The following is a 19,093-nucleotide window of genomic DNA, read 5'->3' as shown; positions in this document are numbered from 1 at the left end:
TTTGGCAGCTTTAATTGGCCACTCAGAATTTTTGCATAGGATACTTTGCACTTAGCGCTTTTCATCTGAAGATCTCAAAGCACATTACAAAGGTATATAATAGCCCCACTTTACAGGTGGAGAAACCGAGGCACACTACAGGTGAACTGACTCACCCAAGGCTAGAACCCAGGAATCCCCAGGCCTTATTTTCCGAGGCGCTGAGCACCAGTAGAGCCCAGTGACTTCAATGGGAGTTGTGGGTGCTCAGCACCTCTGAAAATCATGTCCTTCCCTCGTTCTGAGCACTAGAGAACATTGCCTGCTGGCCTTTAAAAGCATGTCCCAGGGCCTTCATGGTTTTGTCATGGAGATTTGTTGTTAATTTTGTGGGTTGTAATTTTGGCATAATAGTTGCAGTTACACAAACAGCCGTCGTGAAGGTTTGTCCTCGGAGGGATGTGATTAGAACAGCAAATGTTGCTTTTGAGGGGAGGCTCTGCAGAGCATTTCCCCAATTTTTTGACCACCCTGCATTACATCACATAGTCCCCTGCATCCCAGTGATCTGCCTTTACTCCCAGGCAGGCTTAAATAGGCCTCCCTATAAAGCCCATCAGCTCAGCGCTACCCTTAGATTACCCAGAAAGATCCTTGCGATGTGAGGCAAAGGACTTCCTCTTGCTGTGGAACCTGCTGCCTCCACGGCACCTCCTGGCTTGGGAGCCAGGGCAGCACCCTACCCTGATCCGGGATTAAGAAGTTTTCAGTAACGTGGTTATCGCCTTAGACAGGCTGGATTAAACGCTCTCTGCGGTTACTGTATCTCAGCAGTACAGAGATAGCAATCGGTTCAGATTATCCGACAGCTGATTGGATGAAAGTCGCAGGATTAAATCCTTCAGCATCTGGTTTCAAGGCAGGTAACAGTCAGTTCATCTTGACTGACCGAGGGCTTATCTACACTGGTACAGACTCGTAGTATGAACAGGGCAGGCAGCCATAATAATAATAACACCTAGCTCTTATTTAGCCCTTTCCAGCCACAGATCTCATAGCGCTTTAGAAAGGAGGTCAGTATCATTATTCCCATTTTACTGATAGGTATACTGAGGCACAGGAAGGGTAAATGACTTGTCCAATGTTGCACAGCAGAGGAACTGGAAATAGAACCCAGGTCCCCTGAAGTCTAGTCTAGTGCACTCTCCACTAGGCTATACTGCCTCTCTGTAAGAGGCACTTGTACAAAGTGTGGCTTATTCCAATTTCAAGCAGGGCTAACCACCATCAGTGCAAATAGCATCTTTGCCTATCTGCACAGAGGGTTTGCACCAGTGCATCTAGTCTCTTCTGGCTGGAATCATCATGGATCTGCAGAGACATGGCCAGGCCTAACCTTCTTTCTTGCCCGCTCTTCCTTTTACGGTTTTTCAAGAATTGTTTTGTTCCTCCTTGGATGCTTTCATTTGGCAGAGCGCAGCTACTTCTCTCTTAGCCGCTGGGCCCAGCTCTGCAGTATTTTAGTTGTGGTTGGTTTCACTTTTGTACAGTGCCCAGATACATTGTGATGGGCTCAGAAGGCATTAATTAAAACAGTCCCTGCTAACGAGGGTATAAACACAAAACCCCTCGATCTCCATTTATTTAAGGCAGATGAGAGATCAAGGACGGCAGCGGGGCTTCTGAGATGGTGGCCTGATTCTGTTCTCACTGTCCCTGGTGCAAAGCAAGTATTGTTCCATTGAATTCAATGGAAACACCCCAGTGTAAGTCTCAGAATCGGTCCCTTTTTTTTTTTTTTCCTGGTCCTCGGTGTGTGTGCAGGGAATGAACCTTTCCGTTCCATGAGCCAAATTTATATGGCAGCATTATTAGGAGTGTGCAGTAAAAACGCAAGCAGGCACAAGATGCACGGAAAGCGTGATACTGTGTTAAAAGGCTATAAACCAAGTACTTTAAGGGGACCATCTGAGGTTAAAGATAATGGGCCTGATTTTCCACTGCTGTGAACTTTGTGTTGTTATTTACATCTTTGCAGAGTGGCTGTGAAATGCTACCAGATCAGAATAGCAACACTTTACCCCACCTTGGGCTCACGTTGCATGGGGGTAAATGACTGACTGTAAGATGCAAAGTAAAGAAAATCAAACCCCGCCTACTAAAAAATAATAATACCCAACAAGTAAAGTTCCTAACCTCTTTAACAGAAAACACAGCAGATGTTTAAAAGGGACAGAATTTTGAAAATCTTGTCTACTCTGCGCCCCTCTTGTGGCTTACTTTAAGCATTTTCTTCAGCTCAGATGATGAAAACTGAGTAATTTAGTTTAATTTGTGTTCATAACTGCTGGTCAATTTCACATGCACCAGGGCAGATTCTGTTTTTCATTACACGGGTGTAAATCAGGAGTCAGTGTAATTACACCAGTATGAAAGGAGGATTGTGAGCAAACCTTAGCACAACGCTGCAAGGTATTGGTTGTGAACACAGCAGAGGAGAGTTTGTGTTTTTGTTTTTTGTTTTGTTTAAAAGCAACATCTTTTCCATTGCAAGGCAAAGCGTATCATGACATGCTGGAGAATTGTCTCTTGGTCTTTGTTCTTGTCAAAGCTTATTTTTACAAAACTTAACTTTGAAGACAAATTTGACTTGACGAGGCCTCTTTAATATTGGTAGTCTGGTTTTCTTTCAAAGAGTCTTTGATTTCGAACGGAAATCTCAACATAGTCCACTCAGAGGTCGAAAAGTAACTTCTTCTGGGGTATGAGTTTCTTGAAACCTGCCCTTCTGAAACAGACATATGCCCTGAAAGCAGGTTTGGAAACTGATTTCAGATGAGACATAAAAGCACTTGCAGTTATTAAAGGTTTCATGGCATTTGAAAAGTATGGATGTTAACCCCATTGTCCTCCCTAAACATCCACACTGCCTCAAAGTTTCATTTGGATACAACAGTCTTCTTCACTTCCCATCCTAAACTGTTGTGCAGTGTTGCTTTGCACTATTAAACAGATGCCATGTTCCACCCCAGAGGTGACCGCATTGCAGTAGTGGGTAAATGATCCATACATGCTGATCACCGTGGTCCCTTCTAGCCTTCACATCTATGCATTTTTATAATCTAGATGTTTGTTTGTTGTTATTTATTATTGAAAGAACACCCTTCATAAAAGACTCTTGGGATGCTTTGGGGGAAGCGTGTCAAATGCACATGCTGGCCCAGGGAATGCAGGAAAAAAGCCCGGGGTTGTCGTGGTTTCCTTGCCCCGATAGTTCCAAAGGTCAGTGCAGTGGGGAGCAGGGGTGCAGCCAGACATAATAAAGGAGGGTAAGGAGCAGGTGTTGGCTGCCTGGATCCCATGGAACAGAGAGGAAAGGTAATGTCGGGGCTGGTATCTGACTTGTTATTTTAACGCATAAGGCTCTTTTTGTTTGTTGGTGAGCTGTGCTGATTGCAGCCCGCTCCAGCTGCTGTGTCATGGTCAGGAAGTGAGACGGCGGCTTTCCGGGGGGAGGCCGCTTTTGTGTCTTTCCTCCCCCAGTGATTCAGCCGGCACTTGCCAAAACCCTGTGTGGTTCGGTGAGTCATGTTTACACACTCCAGGCCTGGAGAGCCACATTCCCTCAGCCACCCAGGGCTGATATCACCGCAGAACAATGGATCCCACTATAGACTGCAAGCAAATTTCTGTCTCCAGAGGCCTGAGACAGGCAGGGGCGAACCCAGAGCTATAATTAGGCTTTGGGTGTTTTAAGAGCCGGAGTCTTGATTTCCAAGGCCATTTGAAAGTCAATGGGACTTAGGTTCCTAAATCACTTAAGCACCTTTGAAATCTACCCAGGAGATTTGCCCTGATTACCACCAGCTCCACTGGTGCCAAACCACAGATAGGCAAAGCTGCTGTTTGCACTGATGGAGCTTGAGACCGGGGAAGTGGCACTGGTGCCAGTCCCGGTGTGTAGCAGCTTTGCCTGTCTCCGCTAGGGTCCAGGCCCAGATCCTCAAAGGTATCTAGGCTCCTAACTTCCAGCGATGGGCCCAGGTTCTTATCTGGTGTAAATGGGTGTAACAACATTGAAATCAGTGGAGCTATGCCAGCTTACTCCAGCTGAAAGATCTGTCTTCTTGCATGCACCACTGCAACTATGCCAATAGCTGAGTCTGGCTGACTAGGTTCTTGCCTTCCTCCGTGTAAACACAGAGCATCAAGGGTCAGATATGGATTCCGTTAAGGGAGCACATGGAGCATAATTGTCCATCTAGCCATTCGCTCTAGGGATGGGGACTTGGAATTATTCTGCGCAGGTCCCCTTGCTGTCAGTTTTTGTGCTGCCTCAAAATAGGAGATGCTCTGGGTCTGGAGGCAGCATGCCCTAGTAGATTGGGTACTAGGCTGGAAATCAGGAGAGGTGTGTTCTAGCCCCATTTGACCACTGATTTGCTAGGTGATCTTGGATTAATCTGTGCCTCAGTTTCTCTTCCAGCCTGTTTGTCTGTTTACGACATACGCTTTTTGGGGCTGTGATGGTGTCTGACTGTGTGCATGTATGGCGCCTAGTACAATGGGGCCCTGACCTTGGTTGAGGCCTCTAGCTTCTACTGTAATACAACCTGATGCTCTCGGGTCTGCATAGAAAGGTCCTAGGGAGGTTGACTAATCACTATGATGTGGGGGGCGCACCAAGAGCCCTGAGGCAGCCACCAGAGAGAGACACGTCCTCCACCTCTATCAAACGTTGGCATGCAGTGTGTTCTCTCTGCTCCTCTCAAGGACGGTCACCCTGTTGTCTCAGTCCTCTACAGTCGCACTGTTCCTCCACTGAGCAAAAAGTCCTTTGTGGATGTAGAACCCAATAACCCCTACCTCCCCGCTCAGAAAACCGACTCAAACCCAGCTCTGACCCCTGTGACAATCATGGCATGAGAGATGCCATTTGCTCACCTCCAGCTCTTGCATAACTGCAGTTGTCCGTAATGGTCATAACATTATCCAGCCGTAGTATTAGGCTATCTGCTTTCCTGCAGAGGGGAGTTCCGGTGGTTGGCTGCATGCTGTGTAAGCATCTGGGTACATAGATAGGTGAAGAAATATGTCCTTAGCATTACATTTTGTAACTCTACTGGCCATATATTTCATAGAATGGTCCCTTTGTTCTCTTGTGATGAGACAGCATAAAAATAGCAGCAGCAGGACATTCACAGAATAATAATCCCAAATCCCCAGCACAGCAGACAGGGGTTAGGCGTTTCAGTCAATTACACTTCATGTGGTTCCCGCAAAGAGAGACAACCTGGAATTTGCTCTTTTCCAACAAATTTCTTCGGCGGGTTAGCACATTAGGTTCCTTGAGCCCAAATGTCTCGGTCATTCAAGTAGCTAATGTTCTGGAAGGGAAACTTTATTGGTCTTCATTAATGAATTTCAAAGCACCGTTCTAGTAGTTAGTACAAAAAACAAAGATTTGGTTTCACAGGGACATTGTGCAAGATGAAAATGTTGCATTTAAAATAATGCCTCTTCCTGTTGTAACAACAACGGCTGAATTTGATGACCGGAAGTAATTAACATTGTAAAAAATCGAACGTGCGCTTTGCCATTATTGCAGTGTGTATGTGGTTTTATTTTGCAAAGCTTCATTCAGCTTGGACAGTGCAAATAGATTTGCCATTTTCATTTCATGGGGCCAATCCCACTGTCCATACCTCTGTTTACTCTGCCAGGGAACTATTCATGAAGCAAGGTGCTGTTGAGCATGAGTAAGGATGGCCGAATCTGTTCCAAATTTCAGAAGAGCCCGGCACACAGGTGATGGGCTCTTTTGAAAATCTGTCCAGCAGATCTGCCACGGTGGGAGCCTGAGGGCTTTTGAAAATCTGATGGTGAATTGCAGGTAACATTTTCAAGTATGTCTACCTAATTGAGGAAGTTAAATCCCATTGATTTCAATAGGAGTTAGCATCTAAATACCTTTGAGGATCTGACTTCAAAGTCACGTTTGAAAATGGGGCATTTTAGGCATTTTTGAGAATTATTCTCTGCTGAGCACTTGTAAATCTGGCCCCATGTTTCTAGTTAGTCACTTCTTGTCCCCCCCTCTAGCCCAGCGCTGCTGTGTATGGGTTGCAAACACTGCCCTGGCATCATTAAATCATCCCCAGAACTCTATTCCCCTTGAATTATAATTGTCTTTAAAGGGAAAAACCATTTCTACTAACGTTGGGGTTTGTAAAACTTTTTATTTAACCACTCCCTGTGCCTAGCGTTAAGCACACGAGGAGCCCCGTGGAACTCGGCACATGCATACGTTCTTTGCTGGATGGGGACCAGAACAGCCTGCTCCTTTGGGAAGCCAGAACCTCTTCCAGTCACAAACAAACTCCACTTTCCCAGTGCCTGGGAGTGACAGGTGGCCTCCTACAGGGATTTAACTAGCTCACATGTGCTCCCCTGAAACCTGCCAGCAAACTGCTGTGCCTCAATCTCATCTCAAGTCCCATCTCCAAACATTCCTGAGCAGCCGCTCTGGCTTTTACCTGTGTTACTGCCTGACATGTTGTTTTAATAGAGAAAGCGTCTCCTGATAGAACAGACCAGTTCCCCTTTCCTGTCTGCCACGCTTCAACCAAGAATTCTGATGTTATTAATGAGCAGATTCTTTGAAGGCGAGAGGGTTATCTAGGGGGTAGAGTGGGGGACTGGGAACCTGGACTCCTGGGTTCTTTTTCCTGCTCTGCCATCGACACACCAGAAGACCTGGGATTAGTTACTATAACCAGGATGATAATGCCACTGCACCCCTCAGGATGTGGGGAAGGCTAACGAATGCTGTCAAATGGTTTGAAATCCTCCGAAGAAAGGCACGATAGAAATGCAAAGCATTAGGAAGGCTGTGCTCAAGTGGGATGCTGCCAAGTAGATTTATGCCCCACATTTGACCTGCCTTAAAATTTCTACAAGAGTATTTTAATTTAAGCTAGTAGCAGTTGTCCTCCAGAACCTGAGCATCTATTAAAAAAAAAAACCCACGATTCTGTTGCTGAGACATTAAAGACAACCAGTGGCAACAGCTGTTCAGTGTTTATGTAGGACCTACTCTAAAGTTTTGCAGTCTCCTGGTCCCTTTGTTGTCCGCTCAGCAGTAGGTCACTTAGAGGGCCCTGTATGGTCAACATGTGTGATGTTGGTGCACAAACAGATGTGTGTGTCTCTCCCACCATTCCCCGGCTTTCTTGGGAAACCCTCAGGCAAAGAATCAGTGCTTTCCAGATGGAAAAAGCCAAACTCCGTATTTCCCTCCAAAGGGAGGTTAAAACTAATACAGGGAGAAAAGATCCTGCAAGTTCTGAATGAGTGTGTGCATGCGTGTGTGTGTGTGTGTGTGTGTGTGTGTGATGGTGTCGCTATTAATGACTGGTTGCTCTACCGGTGAATCAGAAGATTTGCTCTCTCCTCCCTAGGCACAGGTAAGCATCCTCTTCGCTTGTAGAAAGCCCTGCCCTGGGTTTTGTTGCTCTGCCATTACATTCAGACCACCGCTGAGCCGTGTGACAAGACTTTCAAAAAGGGATGCCCAAAAAAGAGGCTGGATTTGCAGAGGTCATTCAGCTCTTTCTGGAAATTTGGCCTGTTTGGGTATGTCTAACTGCAGCTGGGGGACCAAGCTGCCGAGTCCGTGTAGTGAAACTCACTAAAGATAGCAGTGTAGATATTTCCACTTGGGATCTCGAACCCACCCAGCACGAAGTCACCTCAGCAGCGTGTTTGCACCTCACTCCTAGATTGGGCATCCTTTAAAAGCATTTATTGCTAACCTCTCTCTTTGCTTCCCCATGCAGAGACCTGCGCCGTGAACAATGGGGGCTGTGACAGCAAGTGCCATGACGCAGCCACGGGTGTGCACTGCAGCTGCCCAATGGGCTTCATGCTGCAGCCAGACAGGAAAACTTGCAAAGGTAAGGGACCAGCGAGCGAGGGCCTGGCAGCTTTGAGCCCAGATTATATGGGGGAGTGTGGAACCAACAGCTCTCCTGTTAGGTGATTATTCTCTGCTGGGAGCAACTTTTACTCCTGGGGGAATTCTGCGCATGTGCAGAATTTATGACTCCCACAGATTTCTTTGCTTCCTCGCAGAAAAATGACTTTCTGACGGGGAAGCAAAGGGAAGTCACAAGAGCGGTCATGTGACCCTCCCCAGCAGTATGTTTCAGGTGCCCAGGACAGCCGGCAGAGAGGTAAATCACTGTGGGGCAGGGGGCAGAACTGGGGAAGACCGGGCTGGTGGCTCCTACCCTGCGCCAGGCTCAGCTGCTAGTCCTCTTCCCCCAACACTCCCTGCACCCATCACTGCTCAGCTGCAACCCCCTTGCATCCAGATCCCCTCATACCCAGAGCCTCCTGCCGTGCATGGAGAAACGTTTCAGTGGCCATGGAACAGATGAGACAGCCGCATATGTCTCCCTGGGGAGCTCTGGTTCCTGCTGTTAGCAATAAGAGGCTATCTTCCTCTCCCCTCCCCACCCCCACCCCGTCCCTCTCTCTCCCGCATCAACCCTACTGCAGTCTGCTCTGCAATGGTTCAGTAAGGATTAAACCCCATGCGGAAGAGCATTGCTGTCCCATAAGAGAGCCTGGGGCTGTCCCTACCACCATCTCGCCAGTGTCTCTGGAGGCTTCGTGGGCCAGGCAGGGCGCTGGTTTTTAAGAGCAGAATTCTTGGTGGAGGAGGACCCCTGTACTAAGTCTTCCTCGTACGTGGGGATGGTGACCTGTGGGTGCTGCGTGCTAGATCCCGTGTTTGAGGTAGATCTATACTGAGGTCCTATGGTGATGGGTGTTACACCGGAGATCTGTGCCTAGATACTATGGTGATGGGCACTGTGGTGTGTGCAGGGGTTGACAGGCTGGGGCTTGAGTATCTCAGGAGACTCCAAAGAGTTTGGGCAAGATATACAAAGGGATTTAGGTGCCTAACAATGCAGATGGGCGTTGAGTGGGATTTACAAAAGTGCCTAAGTGCATTAGACACCAAAGTCCCATCAACTTTCCTGGGAGTTAAGCACCTAACCTCCTTAGGCACCTTGTGGACAAAAGCACCTACCTGCATCATCCGGCGCCTAAGCACCTGGCCCCTTTGGCAACCTGAAGTACTCTCCTCTCCTCCCTTGCCCTCCGACAGGCCAATGCGGTTAGACCTGAGGGCGAGGGCTGACTCCCAGCCAGCACAGAGGCCTCTACCCAGACTGTACATCAGACTGTGGAAGATGAAATGCTCTTTGTTAGTTTCTAAGGTGCGACAAAGACTCCTGTTCTTTTTGTGGATACAGACTAACACGGCTGCTACTCTGAACCCTGTCATTGGGAAACCAGTTCACCTACAAAGGGAGGGAGCTGCATTTCCCAGCCGAACTGTCCCCACTCCCCAAGCTTACCTGGGAAGGTGCACCGTACCTGGGATCGCTGGCGAGGTGCACTGCACCCTGTCCCCTGGGGCGCCTTTTGGAACTTTTGTCATTCAGAGGCATTAAAATCCCACTTCCCAGCCCCCACCCCGGCTCTGCCTGGGAACAGCAGCCCTGTTGTTCCGATTCCTTGTGAGCCGGGGATTGTAGCTGCCTTGTGTCAGCACCGTTCCCTGTGAAATCCAGAGGCAGGGGAAGGTTCAGTCTGGCGGCAGTCATGCAGCCTGGCAGCACAAACACTGTGGTGGGCTAGCAGTTAGAGCAGGGTTCTCAGTGCCAGGACTTCTGCATGCCAACCCCAGTGGCTCACTCCTTCACCTGCAGCAACTCCGTGAACCTCTCTGCCTCGGCTCCCTCCCCTGTGAAATGGGGTTGAAACATCCAAGGGGGGACTGTGGGGAAGGCTGATTTTGTGATGAAACCAAAAGACTGGGGAATCTGGATTCCACTCCTAGCTCTGTTATAGACTTCCTGGGCAAGTCACACACTGTCTCCCTGTTTGATGGCTCATCTTTAAAGTGGGATAACACAGCCCTATGTCAGGGTGTTGAGAGGCTAACTTCACTCTTTGCAACGATGAATCATATTCTTGACGGTGGTCATGGCTGATTCATAATGTGTGGGTGCCAAGGAAATTGACCCATTATCTCAAAGTCAGAGTGGACGTAATGTTTGTGCAGTGTTTTGAGGTTCCTGGATGGCAGATCTAGAGGTATGTATGCTATTCGTGTGGTATTACTGAGTAATAACCCATGCACGCCCTTAGCTGCGGATGGCTGCGTTGCATGGGCTGTCTGGATCTGTTTTCAGCTGTGTTCATTGTTTCCTGACACAACTTTCACCCGTGAAATTTGCACTTGCAAAATGAATTGTAGGAGCAAATAGAAGTTTCCATGCTTGCTGGGGCTGTACTTAAACAGAATTGCTGGCCGAACAGCCATCAATCCATCGTGTTTTAAATTAGCAGTAAATTCACTACATTATTTTAAAGAAAAGGAGGAACATTTGGAGGAATTAGGGGTATCACCAACACATGTGCATAGTGGATGTGAGTGAAAGAGACAGATCTGGTCACACACACACACACACACACACACACACACACACACACACACACACACACACACACACACACACACACACACACACACACACACACACACACACACACACACACACACACACACACTTCCAGATACAACCGCACTGCATGCCATCCCTTCAGCGGGAGACCCTTGAGACAGATCTGGTCACACACGCACGCACGCTTGGGGTTCCAGATACAACCGCACTGCATGCCATCCCTTCAGCGGGAGACCCTTGACTCGGCCAGCCCCCAGGAGAGAAGGTGAAGCTCCAGAAATGGAACGTGCCTGCGTTCTGTCTTTTGGCAGCTTGGGGTCCTTGACCGTAGTTGAAAGGAAAGCACCATCCTGCTGAAAGCCGTCTACCTGCCTGACCGATTCCAGACCCCTCTGGGCTTCATTATTATTGTTCAGAGCACACCACCTTTCCTATTCTGCAGTTCCAGGAAAGCATAATAACCCAGAGCCATATCCCCTGTGTCTGGGATTTTATTACAGTTGTGAGCTGTTTTATGGCTAGTTCACTCACCATAATAAAAGAAAAGCCACAACCCCAGAGAGCCGCAGCTGTCGTCCTGGAGCTGAAGGCAACACAGAAATGGGGGAGGGATGCAAATGGAGCTTTGGGCAAGGTCTGCCCTGAGCTCTTACCTGGGATTTGTCAGCCCAGGCTCGTTCTGTTTTACAGGTCATTTCCTAGCAGTAAATTTGCTGGCGAGTACAAAACCAAACCCAACTGCTTAGCAGGTTATAGAAGCTCTTTGGAAATGTGGGGGTGGGGTATTTATTTTTTAGTGTCGCTTATTGCCTAAAAGTCGGGAGGTTTTAGAAACCTGCGTGCTTATTTTGTCTAACTCCTGTTCTTCTGAGGGTGATTTTTCCCCTTCTTGTTTTCTGCCAGTCTCTCTATTGCTAACGCACGCGTTCCCCAAGAGCCCTCAGCCCCACTTGCTAGTAGCGACTGCGCAGTATCTTTGTATCTGTGTCAGAACGGATGCTTTCCACCAAGGACATCCAAGCATTTTGCAGATATTCATTCATCCTCCTTCCGCCCCTGTGAGCTGGGTGCATAGTCTAATCCCATTGGACAGATGGGGAAACTGAGATGCAGCGATTCACCCAAGGATGCAGAGCTGGGAATAAAGCCCAGGTGTCTTGATTCCCTCCTGGCCTCTGACTGTATTGTATCATCCTGTCCCATCACAGGTAGCTGTACTCATCAAAGGCCCCAGTCCTTCTCCCGTTAAAATCAATAGCAAAACTCCCCTGGACTTTAATATCCATCTAGCTGAGGCACTTAGATGGCAGCTCTCATAACTATACTATCAGAGTATCTCACAATCTGTGCCACATTGAGCCAGCCAATACCCCGCCTGAGAAGGCAGCGCTGTTCTCCCTAGCGTTCTGATGGGGAACCGAGGCACCGAGAGACAAGGGATATCACACAGGGCATCGGAGCACAGACTTGAACTCGGGTCTCCTGATTGCAGGGCTAGTGCCCTAACCACGGGCAGTCCTTTCTTTTCTTGGGCAGCTGGTTCCTTCGCCTCTAACCGCACCCCCCTTGCTTGTGTCGACGGATCCAGTCGGTCTGTGTAATGGGATGTTTTGTGTCTCCCCGCCACAGATATTGACGAGTGCCGGCTGAACAATGGCGGCTGCGACCACATCTGCAGGAACACGGTGGGCAGCTTCGAGTGCAGCTGTAAGAAAGGCTACAAGTTGCTGATCAACGAAAGGACCTGCCAAGGTGAGCGCCGCGCAGGCCCTGTAGCGCAACTGGGTTCCACGTCCCGTGGAGGGGCTCCAGGGCTGATAGCTGGTCCCAGTCCCCTGGGAGCGACACAGTGTCGAATGGAGTTGTGGAGGGGTGCTGTGCGCCTCCCAGTGAGGAATTAGCCACAGGGGCACTTCTGATGGCTAACGCATACTGTGCTCACAGCGTCACCCCCCGAGCACTCTTGGCTTTTCAGGTACAAAGGACTTTGTCTTAGCATCAAAAACATCCCATGTCTCCAAAGCAGAGGTGGCCAGGGTTGTTCAGCCGCTCAGTATTGTTCTCAGTGGGAACGCGTGGGGGGGTCCCTATTGTTCTCAGTGCGTGTATTGTTCTCAGTGCGTGTGTATGCGTGGGGGAGGGGGTTCTCCATTGTTCTCAGTGCATGTGTGGGCATAGGGGACGGGGTTTCCCATTGTTCTCAGTGCGTGTGTGGGCCTGGGGGAGGGGGTTCTCCATTGTTCTCAGTGTGGGTATGAGCACGTCGGGGAGGGGGTTCTCCATTGTTCTCAGCATGGGTGTGCATGGCGGGGTTCTCCATTATTCTTAGTGGGAGCAGCCAGAGGCTGGGCACTTTTGAAAATCTGGCCCCAATTGTGGGTTCTGAGTACTTAAAAATCTGGCCCCAGGCCCTCAAAGTTCAGCTCCTGGACTTCTCCCAGGCCTGAGGCCATGAGAGAGACTCAGGGGCCCAGCAGTGAAAGCAGGTTCCTGATCCAAACCTCTTCACGCTTCAGAGGTGTTTGGATTTTGGGCTCTAGTCTGGGCTCGTCTCTTGAGTCTGCGAAACTGGGCTGAAATTCCAGGCGTGGCTCTGTCCACAGTCAGCGGGTTACTCGGATCGTCAAGCCACCAAGGGGATGGCTGCAGGAATCGTTGGGTGAGGTTCTTTGGCTGGTGCTACGTGAGGAGTCAGACGAGATGATCGTAATGATCTCTTCTGGCCTATGAATCAACTAACAACCTCACCGGGCGTGCCAGATAACATCTCAGAGACCACAGCTTACAACCAACACACGAAAGCTGCGGGCGTTCAGTGTTATCACACCTTGGCATGTCTTTCTGCGGAATGTGTGTATCTATGTAACAGCTAGATGCATGGCCGCACGCACACGCATGCTAAACTCAGGGGATCTGACGACATTGGGCACGGGATGCCCTCTGAACCTAAGGGAATGCATGCAGCCTCATTTGTGCGTTAATACACTCAGACACGTCACTGTTTTTACAGACCACAGCAGTTGTTTATTGCACAAGACTTTTGCAGGGGATCCAGGGGATGGGTTGACATCTCATTGGCTACGACACACACGTGCACATTCACACGTGTGCATACACACGTGGACACACACACGCCAGCCATTTTCTTTTTCCGAGATCTGTTCTCTTCAGAGCCAGCCAGGACTCTCAAGAACCTTAATGGGAATAAACAGCCTGGCCCATCCCCTCCAGCCCTCTTCCCTGGGAATTGCCCTTCGCCAAGTGGCCCAGCTGGTTGGAATGAACAGGGGTGGGGTTATGGCATGCACTGTCTGGGATTGTGCTGTGGTTTGTAATCAACCACATTTGTTTTCACCGTGGACCATAGAGGTAAGGCAGGGACTGGCTGGGTGGGCACGGAGGGGTCAAACCCTCAGTCCCTAACAGAACTCGTCTATCCTACCACTGCTTTCAGCTTCCTCCATGCTCATGCAACTTGATCTGCCTGGAGCAGAGAAAGGAGGCAGTGTGTTGACTACTGGTTAGAGCAGGGGACGGAGAGCCAGGACTCCTGGGTTCTCTGTTTCCAGCTCTGCCATGGGCTCACCTCTCTCTGACTCAGTAGACCCATCTGTAAAATGGAATAACCTTTACCTCTCTCCCTGGGTGGGAGAGAGTCATGCTTTGTGATCTTCTTATGAAAGGCCCTATGGGCATGCAAAATATTATCTGTCTGAGGCCACCCAACTCATCTCACTTGTGAACGAGACCAGCCTTGAGCTGAAGTATGCAGGGGGGCCGGTATATGCACCTCCCCTCCCCGCCAATGCCAAGGTTCCCAGGCCTTCCCTGAATCAGCACTTGGGCCCTTCATCGCTGAGTGAGTGTCTGAAGCCGTGAGTCGCTGGGGTGTGACAGAGTACAGGTGTTACCTGCTGAATGCACGGGGCCAGGCCCTGGGGAGGTTGGCAGTGGGGGATTGGTGTGCCTTTGGCTGGCACCTCTTTCATCTCCATCCAGGTTCTGCATTCTTGGAAGTTTGATCTGATCGTGGCAATTAAGTTAACAAAGCCAATTAAATAAAAATAAACCTGGCCGGCCCCGCAGACTGTGCCGCCCTCCCACAGTGAAGCCCCCCGCAGGGCAGAGTGGGTGACGCTGGCACTTTCCTTGGAGGGGGCTCTGCCAGGGGATCGCAGCTTTGGTTTCCATTTGGGGCAGAGGAGGGAGAGGGTGTGCCGGATCAGAACATGTCCCTGGACCCATGGCATTGGGGAGCTTGCAGCTGTTTCCCCCCCACCCCACGGGGGACTTCCCATTCCAGGCTGGCACCTTGGGATTTAACCCTTTGGCTGTGGCTACACTCAAAACTTCAAAGCACTGCCGCGGGGGCGCTCCTGCAGCAGCGCTTTGAAGTGCGAGTGTGGTCGTGGTGCCAGCGCTGGGAGAGAGCTCTCCCAGCACTGCAGGTACTCCACCTCCCGGAGGGGATTAGCTTACAGTGCTGGGAGCGCGGCTCCCAGGGCTGGGGCACTGTTTACACTGGTGCTTTACAGCGCTGTAACTCGCTGCGCTCGGGGGGGGTTTTCACACCCCTGAGCGAGAAAGTTGCAGCGCTGTAAAGCGCCAGTGTAGCCAAGCCCTTTGTCTTGCAAAGCATCTCTGCAGCAGGGTAAAGGCTGGGCTTGGGGGCGCGGAGAGGCATAATCCACCCACTGCGGAGCTCTGTCGCCCTCTAGTGCTGGCTGGGCCGCAGGTGGAGTTTGATGACCCTGGTACATCCTTTGCTAACACATACAGGTCTTTTAGCTCCAGCCATAGAGGCTCCTGCTGAGAGGTCCCAGGTTCATTGCGAATAACCCGCCCAGGGGCACAGCGTTGCATAGGTCTAGGGAGGCTCAGCCAGGCAGTGGGGCTGGGAAGGGGGGGTGTTCTGGGGAGCCCCCACCCCCCTGTCCTATGCAGGGTAAAGGAGCAGGTGTTGGTATAGACTCCGTTCCTGGCTGGCTGCTTCTCTGCAGGACTTTGGACTTGGACAACCTCTCTGGCACAGTGGGAGAGAGCTGTGAACGGCAGGAGTATTCAGTTCAGTCTTTCTGGGTGACGCTGGAGGTGGGTGGGGAAGGAATCGAACCCTTGAGAAGCCAGCCAAGCCCCGGGGCTCGAGACCCCTGTGGAGCCCACCCCCTGGCTGGGCCGGGCCTCGCCTCACGCTCTCTGCCTTTCCCTCTTCCTCCCAGATATTGACGAGTGCTCCTTCGACAGGACCTGTGACCACGTCTGTGTCAACATCCCGGGGAGCTTCCAGTGCCTGTGTCACAAGGGCTACACGCTGTACGGGCTCACCCACTGTGGAGGTATGAGAGTTACTGTCCCGTTTGCCAGCTTCCTGGCAGTGGGATCTCTCTGGCAGGGGAATCGTCTCCCCATGGAAGGGCTGGGAGTCCCATCACTTGGGCTGCCTAGGACTAGACTGGACCAGGCCCTGGAGAAGGATTGTATGGAACAGTCTTGCCTTGTTTCCTGGGGTGAGGAGAGGGGCTGGGCTATATGGAGCCCAGTAGGGTTTTTCCAGCTTTAACATGTACGATTCGGTATACTGCATGGCTAGGCTGTGGAACTCATTGCCACAAGTTATCATTGAGGCCAAGAACTGAGGATTCAGAGAAGGATATAGATAAGGGTTAAAACGAACAAGTGGTCTAAAGCTTCCTGCGTCAGCGAGAAGCCAGTCTCGGACTTCTGGGAGACAGGAAGAAACTATCCCAGGCAGGTTTTCTTGGAACTGCTCACATCAGTGTTTCTTGCACTGTCTCTGGAGCATCTGATACTTACTGCTGTCAGAGACGAGATCCTGTACTAGAGGGATTGACACAGTCTGGCCATCTCTGTGCTCCTACCAGGGATACATTTCCTGCTACCCAGCAGGAGACAGGAACCATGTGCATGTGTTGGGGGGTTATGCGGCTAGCATACAGGTGTTCAGAAAGGGCTGGATGAGCCATGAAAGGGACTGCCGCCCAGGTGTCCCTTGAGGAGGAGTGGATGGCAGAGAGATCTTTGGGACGCAGGCGCTGGGATCACGGTTGTGGGGAAGTCCCATACTGCGCTCCTCTCCGGAGCAGTTGAGTCCCTAGTATCCCAATCCGCTCTGGGACTTTGATTGCTTCTTTCCTGACTATTCCAATGGCTTAACCTCTTCGGATAGGAGAGGTTGCCACATTTGCCTCCCCCTGTAAGCAGCGAGGTGGATGCCAAGGGGGGAGGGGATTTCTCTCTTTCTGATGATTCCTAAATAATTGGAAATGGAGCTCCATAAGCCGAGTGGGTGCAGGGAGCCAGACAGTTGTGTCTGCAACTTCAAACAAAGCGACCGGAGCGATTTGCGACTTGTCCGCTCAGGGGGGGAGAGAAAAAATCCCCAGAGTTCTTGGCACAAAGTTGGTGCGGGGGATGACTTCAAAAAGGTTTTGAGTTGAGTTTCCCGAATCAGATAACTCCCGAGCGCAAGGGAAGGGGAAGCCTGTGCCTGAGGGAATAGCAGGGAAGATGAAAAGCGCAAAGAGGTTTGTTCAAGCATGTTACGGCAGCAGTGTGGTTTGCAGCGGTAGTTTTCAGTGCAAGTTACGTATATCGAGATACCCTGGATTACCTAGATTAAGGCTGGTGCACCGACACAAAGAAGCCCTCACGCACACAACGAATGCACCCTCCTGCACAACATCCCCACCGTCCTGTGCACACACAACAGATGCTTGCACAGACCAGTGCAAATGCCTCTACCTGGAAACCCGTTTGATTCTGTGATGGCCTGTGATAGCAGGGGACTGCACTCGATGACTCAGGAAGTCCCTTCCCGTCCTGTGTAAACACAATCCAGACTGAGAACGCACCTCCCACGTCCAGCAAACGCAAGTGCCCATGATGGGGCATATTCTCGGACGATGTAAAGTGCTGCAGCTCCAATGGAGTCAATGTAAATGCAGTTCATAGAATCATAGAATATCAGGGTTGGAAGGGACCTCAGGAGGTATCTAGTCCAACCCCCTGCTCAAAGCAGGACCAACCCCAACTAAATCATCCCAGCCAGGGCTTTGTCAAGCCTGACCTTAAAAACCTCTAAGGAAGGAGATTCCACCACCACCCTAGGTAACCCATTCCAGTGCTTCACCACCCTCCTAGTGAAATAGTTTTTCCTAATATCCAACCTAAACCTTCCCCACTGCAACTTGAGACCATTACTCCTTGTTCTGTCATCTGGTACCACTGAGAACAGTCTAGATCCATCCTCTCTGGAACCCCCTTTCAGGTAGCTGAAAGCAGCTGTCAAATTCCCCCTCATTCTTCTCTTCTGCAGACAAAATAATCCCAGTTCAGTTCAGTTAGATATCATTGGCATGGCAGGCTGGACTAGTGTTGTCAAACTCACATACCTAAATGTTCAGTGAACCCTGTATCCAGGAGCCCCCCTGTTAGACACCTGGTCCCTGCCTGCCCCAGATAAAATCCTGGCCCTGCTGAAGTCAGTGGGAGTTTTGCTATTCACTTCAATGAAGGCAGGAATTCACCCACTGAATGCAGCTCTGCTCCATCTTTCTTGCCAGGCTGCCTCTGTTTATACAGCCAGTGAGTCCTTGTTGTGATTTCATGCCCACTTGCATGCAGACACAAACACACAAGCGGGTCAACACAGACAGGCAGCCACACTTGTCCATGAGCGCTCGCTCACAGCATGTGCTAAACGCGCTGGACAGGGAAGTGCTGTCCCTCCCATTGGGAGCAGAAGAGTTCCTTGAGGGAGGAGGTTTATAAAACCTCTCGTAAAGCCAGAGGCCGGCTTAAACCGCCTGCTGGCTGTGGTTTGCAGAGAGAGTGAGGCAGGATGTCGGGAAGGGCTCTTGGTTTGTGTCACACCGCTTAGGAGTACACCCGTTACTGGGCTCAGTGTGGTGGTCATGGGGTGAATTTCTCTGTCCAGGTATATAGGAGGGTCAGATAGGGTCGCCAGCCCTCCAGGATTGTCCTGGAGTTTCCAGAATTAAAGATGAATCTTCAACTAAAGATTATGTCATGTGATGAAATCTTCAGGAATTCATCCAAACAAAGTTGGCAACCCTAGGGTCAGACTAGGTGAGTTAATGGTCCCTTCTGGCCTGAGGCTTGATGAATCAATGAATGTGGGGTGGCTGAAATAGATGACAAACTAGGAATCCAGAATCCAGGATGCAAATCGAGCGTTGAGAGCAAAGCTGCTAAATGGAATCTAGTTTTTAAGTCCTGTCTTTCTACGTCTGGCTGGTCCCCCGTCCTAGCAGAGTGATTGGTTTTCCCACCGACGGAGAGATTTCACATCGAAAACAAAAAGAAGATTCTGTCGAGCACTTCAGCTGCCCCTGCCAGGCAATCTAGACAGAGGATCTAGTCCCTATGAGCCTAATGTTTGTCACCACCTGGCTGGGCTACTTTATTTCCTGTGTCTGGGAGTAAAGGTGGAGCCACACAGAAATTCCAGCTGGTGGAGAAAGCAGCCACTCATTAGTGAGAAAAACCACCAAGGACACAGCCTGGGACAAGGGTGGTGCTGGTGATTC

The 19,093-nt window shown here is 50.2% G+C and overlaps 1 protein-coding gene across 5 annotated transcripts in view; it reads left to right on the top strand.

Moving 5' to 3' along the window:
* SCUBE3 (signal peptide, CUB domain and EGF like domain containing 3) overlaps positions 1-19,093 on the top strand; it is a 106,271-nt gene that overhangs the window by 70,217 nt on the left and 16,961 nt on the right. For all 5 annotated transcript variants that reach the window (XM_054024724.1, XM_054024722.1, XM_054024723.1 and 2 more), the window contains 3 exons: positions 7,818-7,934; positions 12,153-12,275; positions 15,743-15,859. In XM_054024724.1, the coding sequence (XP_053880699.1) occupies positions 7,818-7,934; positions 12,153-12,275; positions 15,743-15,859 (357 nt within the window). The remainder of the gene's footprint in view (positions 1-7,817; positions 7,935-12,152; positions 12,276-15,742; positions 15,860-19,093) is intronic.

Source organism: Malaclemys terrapin, chromosome 4, assembly GCF_027887155.1.
Source record: "Malaclemys terrapin pileata isolate rMalTer1 chromosome 4, rMalTer1.hap1, whole genome shotgun sequence".
In the NCBI taxonomy this organism is placed as follows: Eukaryota; Metazoa; Chordata; order Testudines; family Emydidae; genus Malaclemys; species Malaclemys terrapin.
Note: the sequence above shows the minus strand (reverse complement) of the source record. Positions and strands in the feature narration are given on the sequence as shown.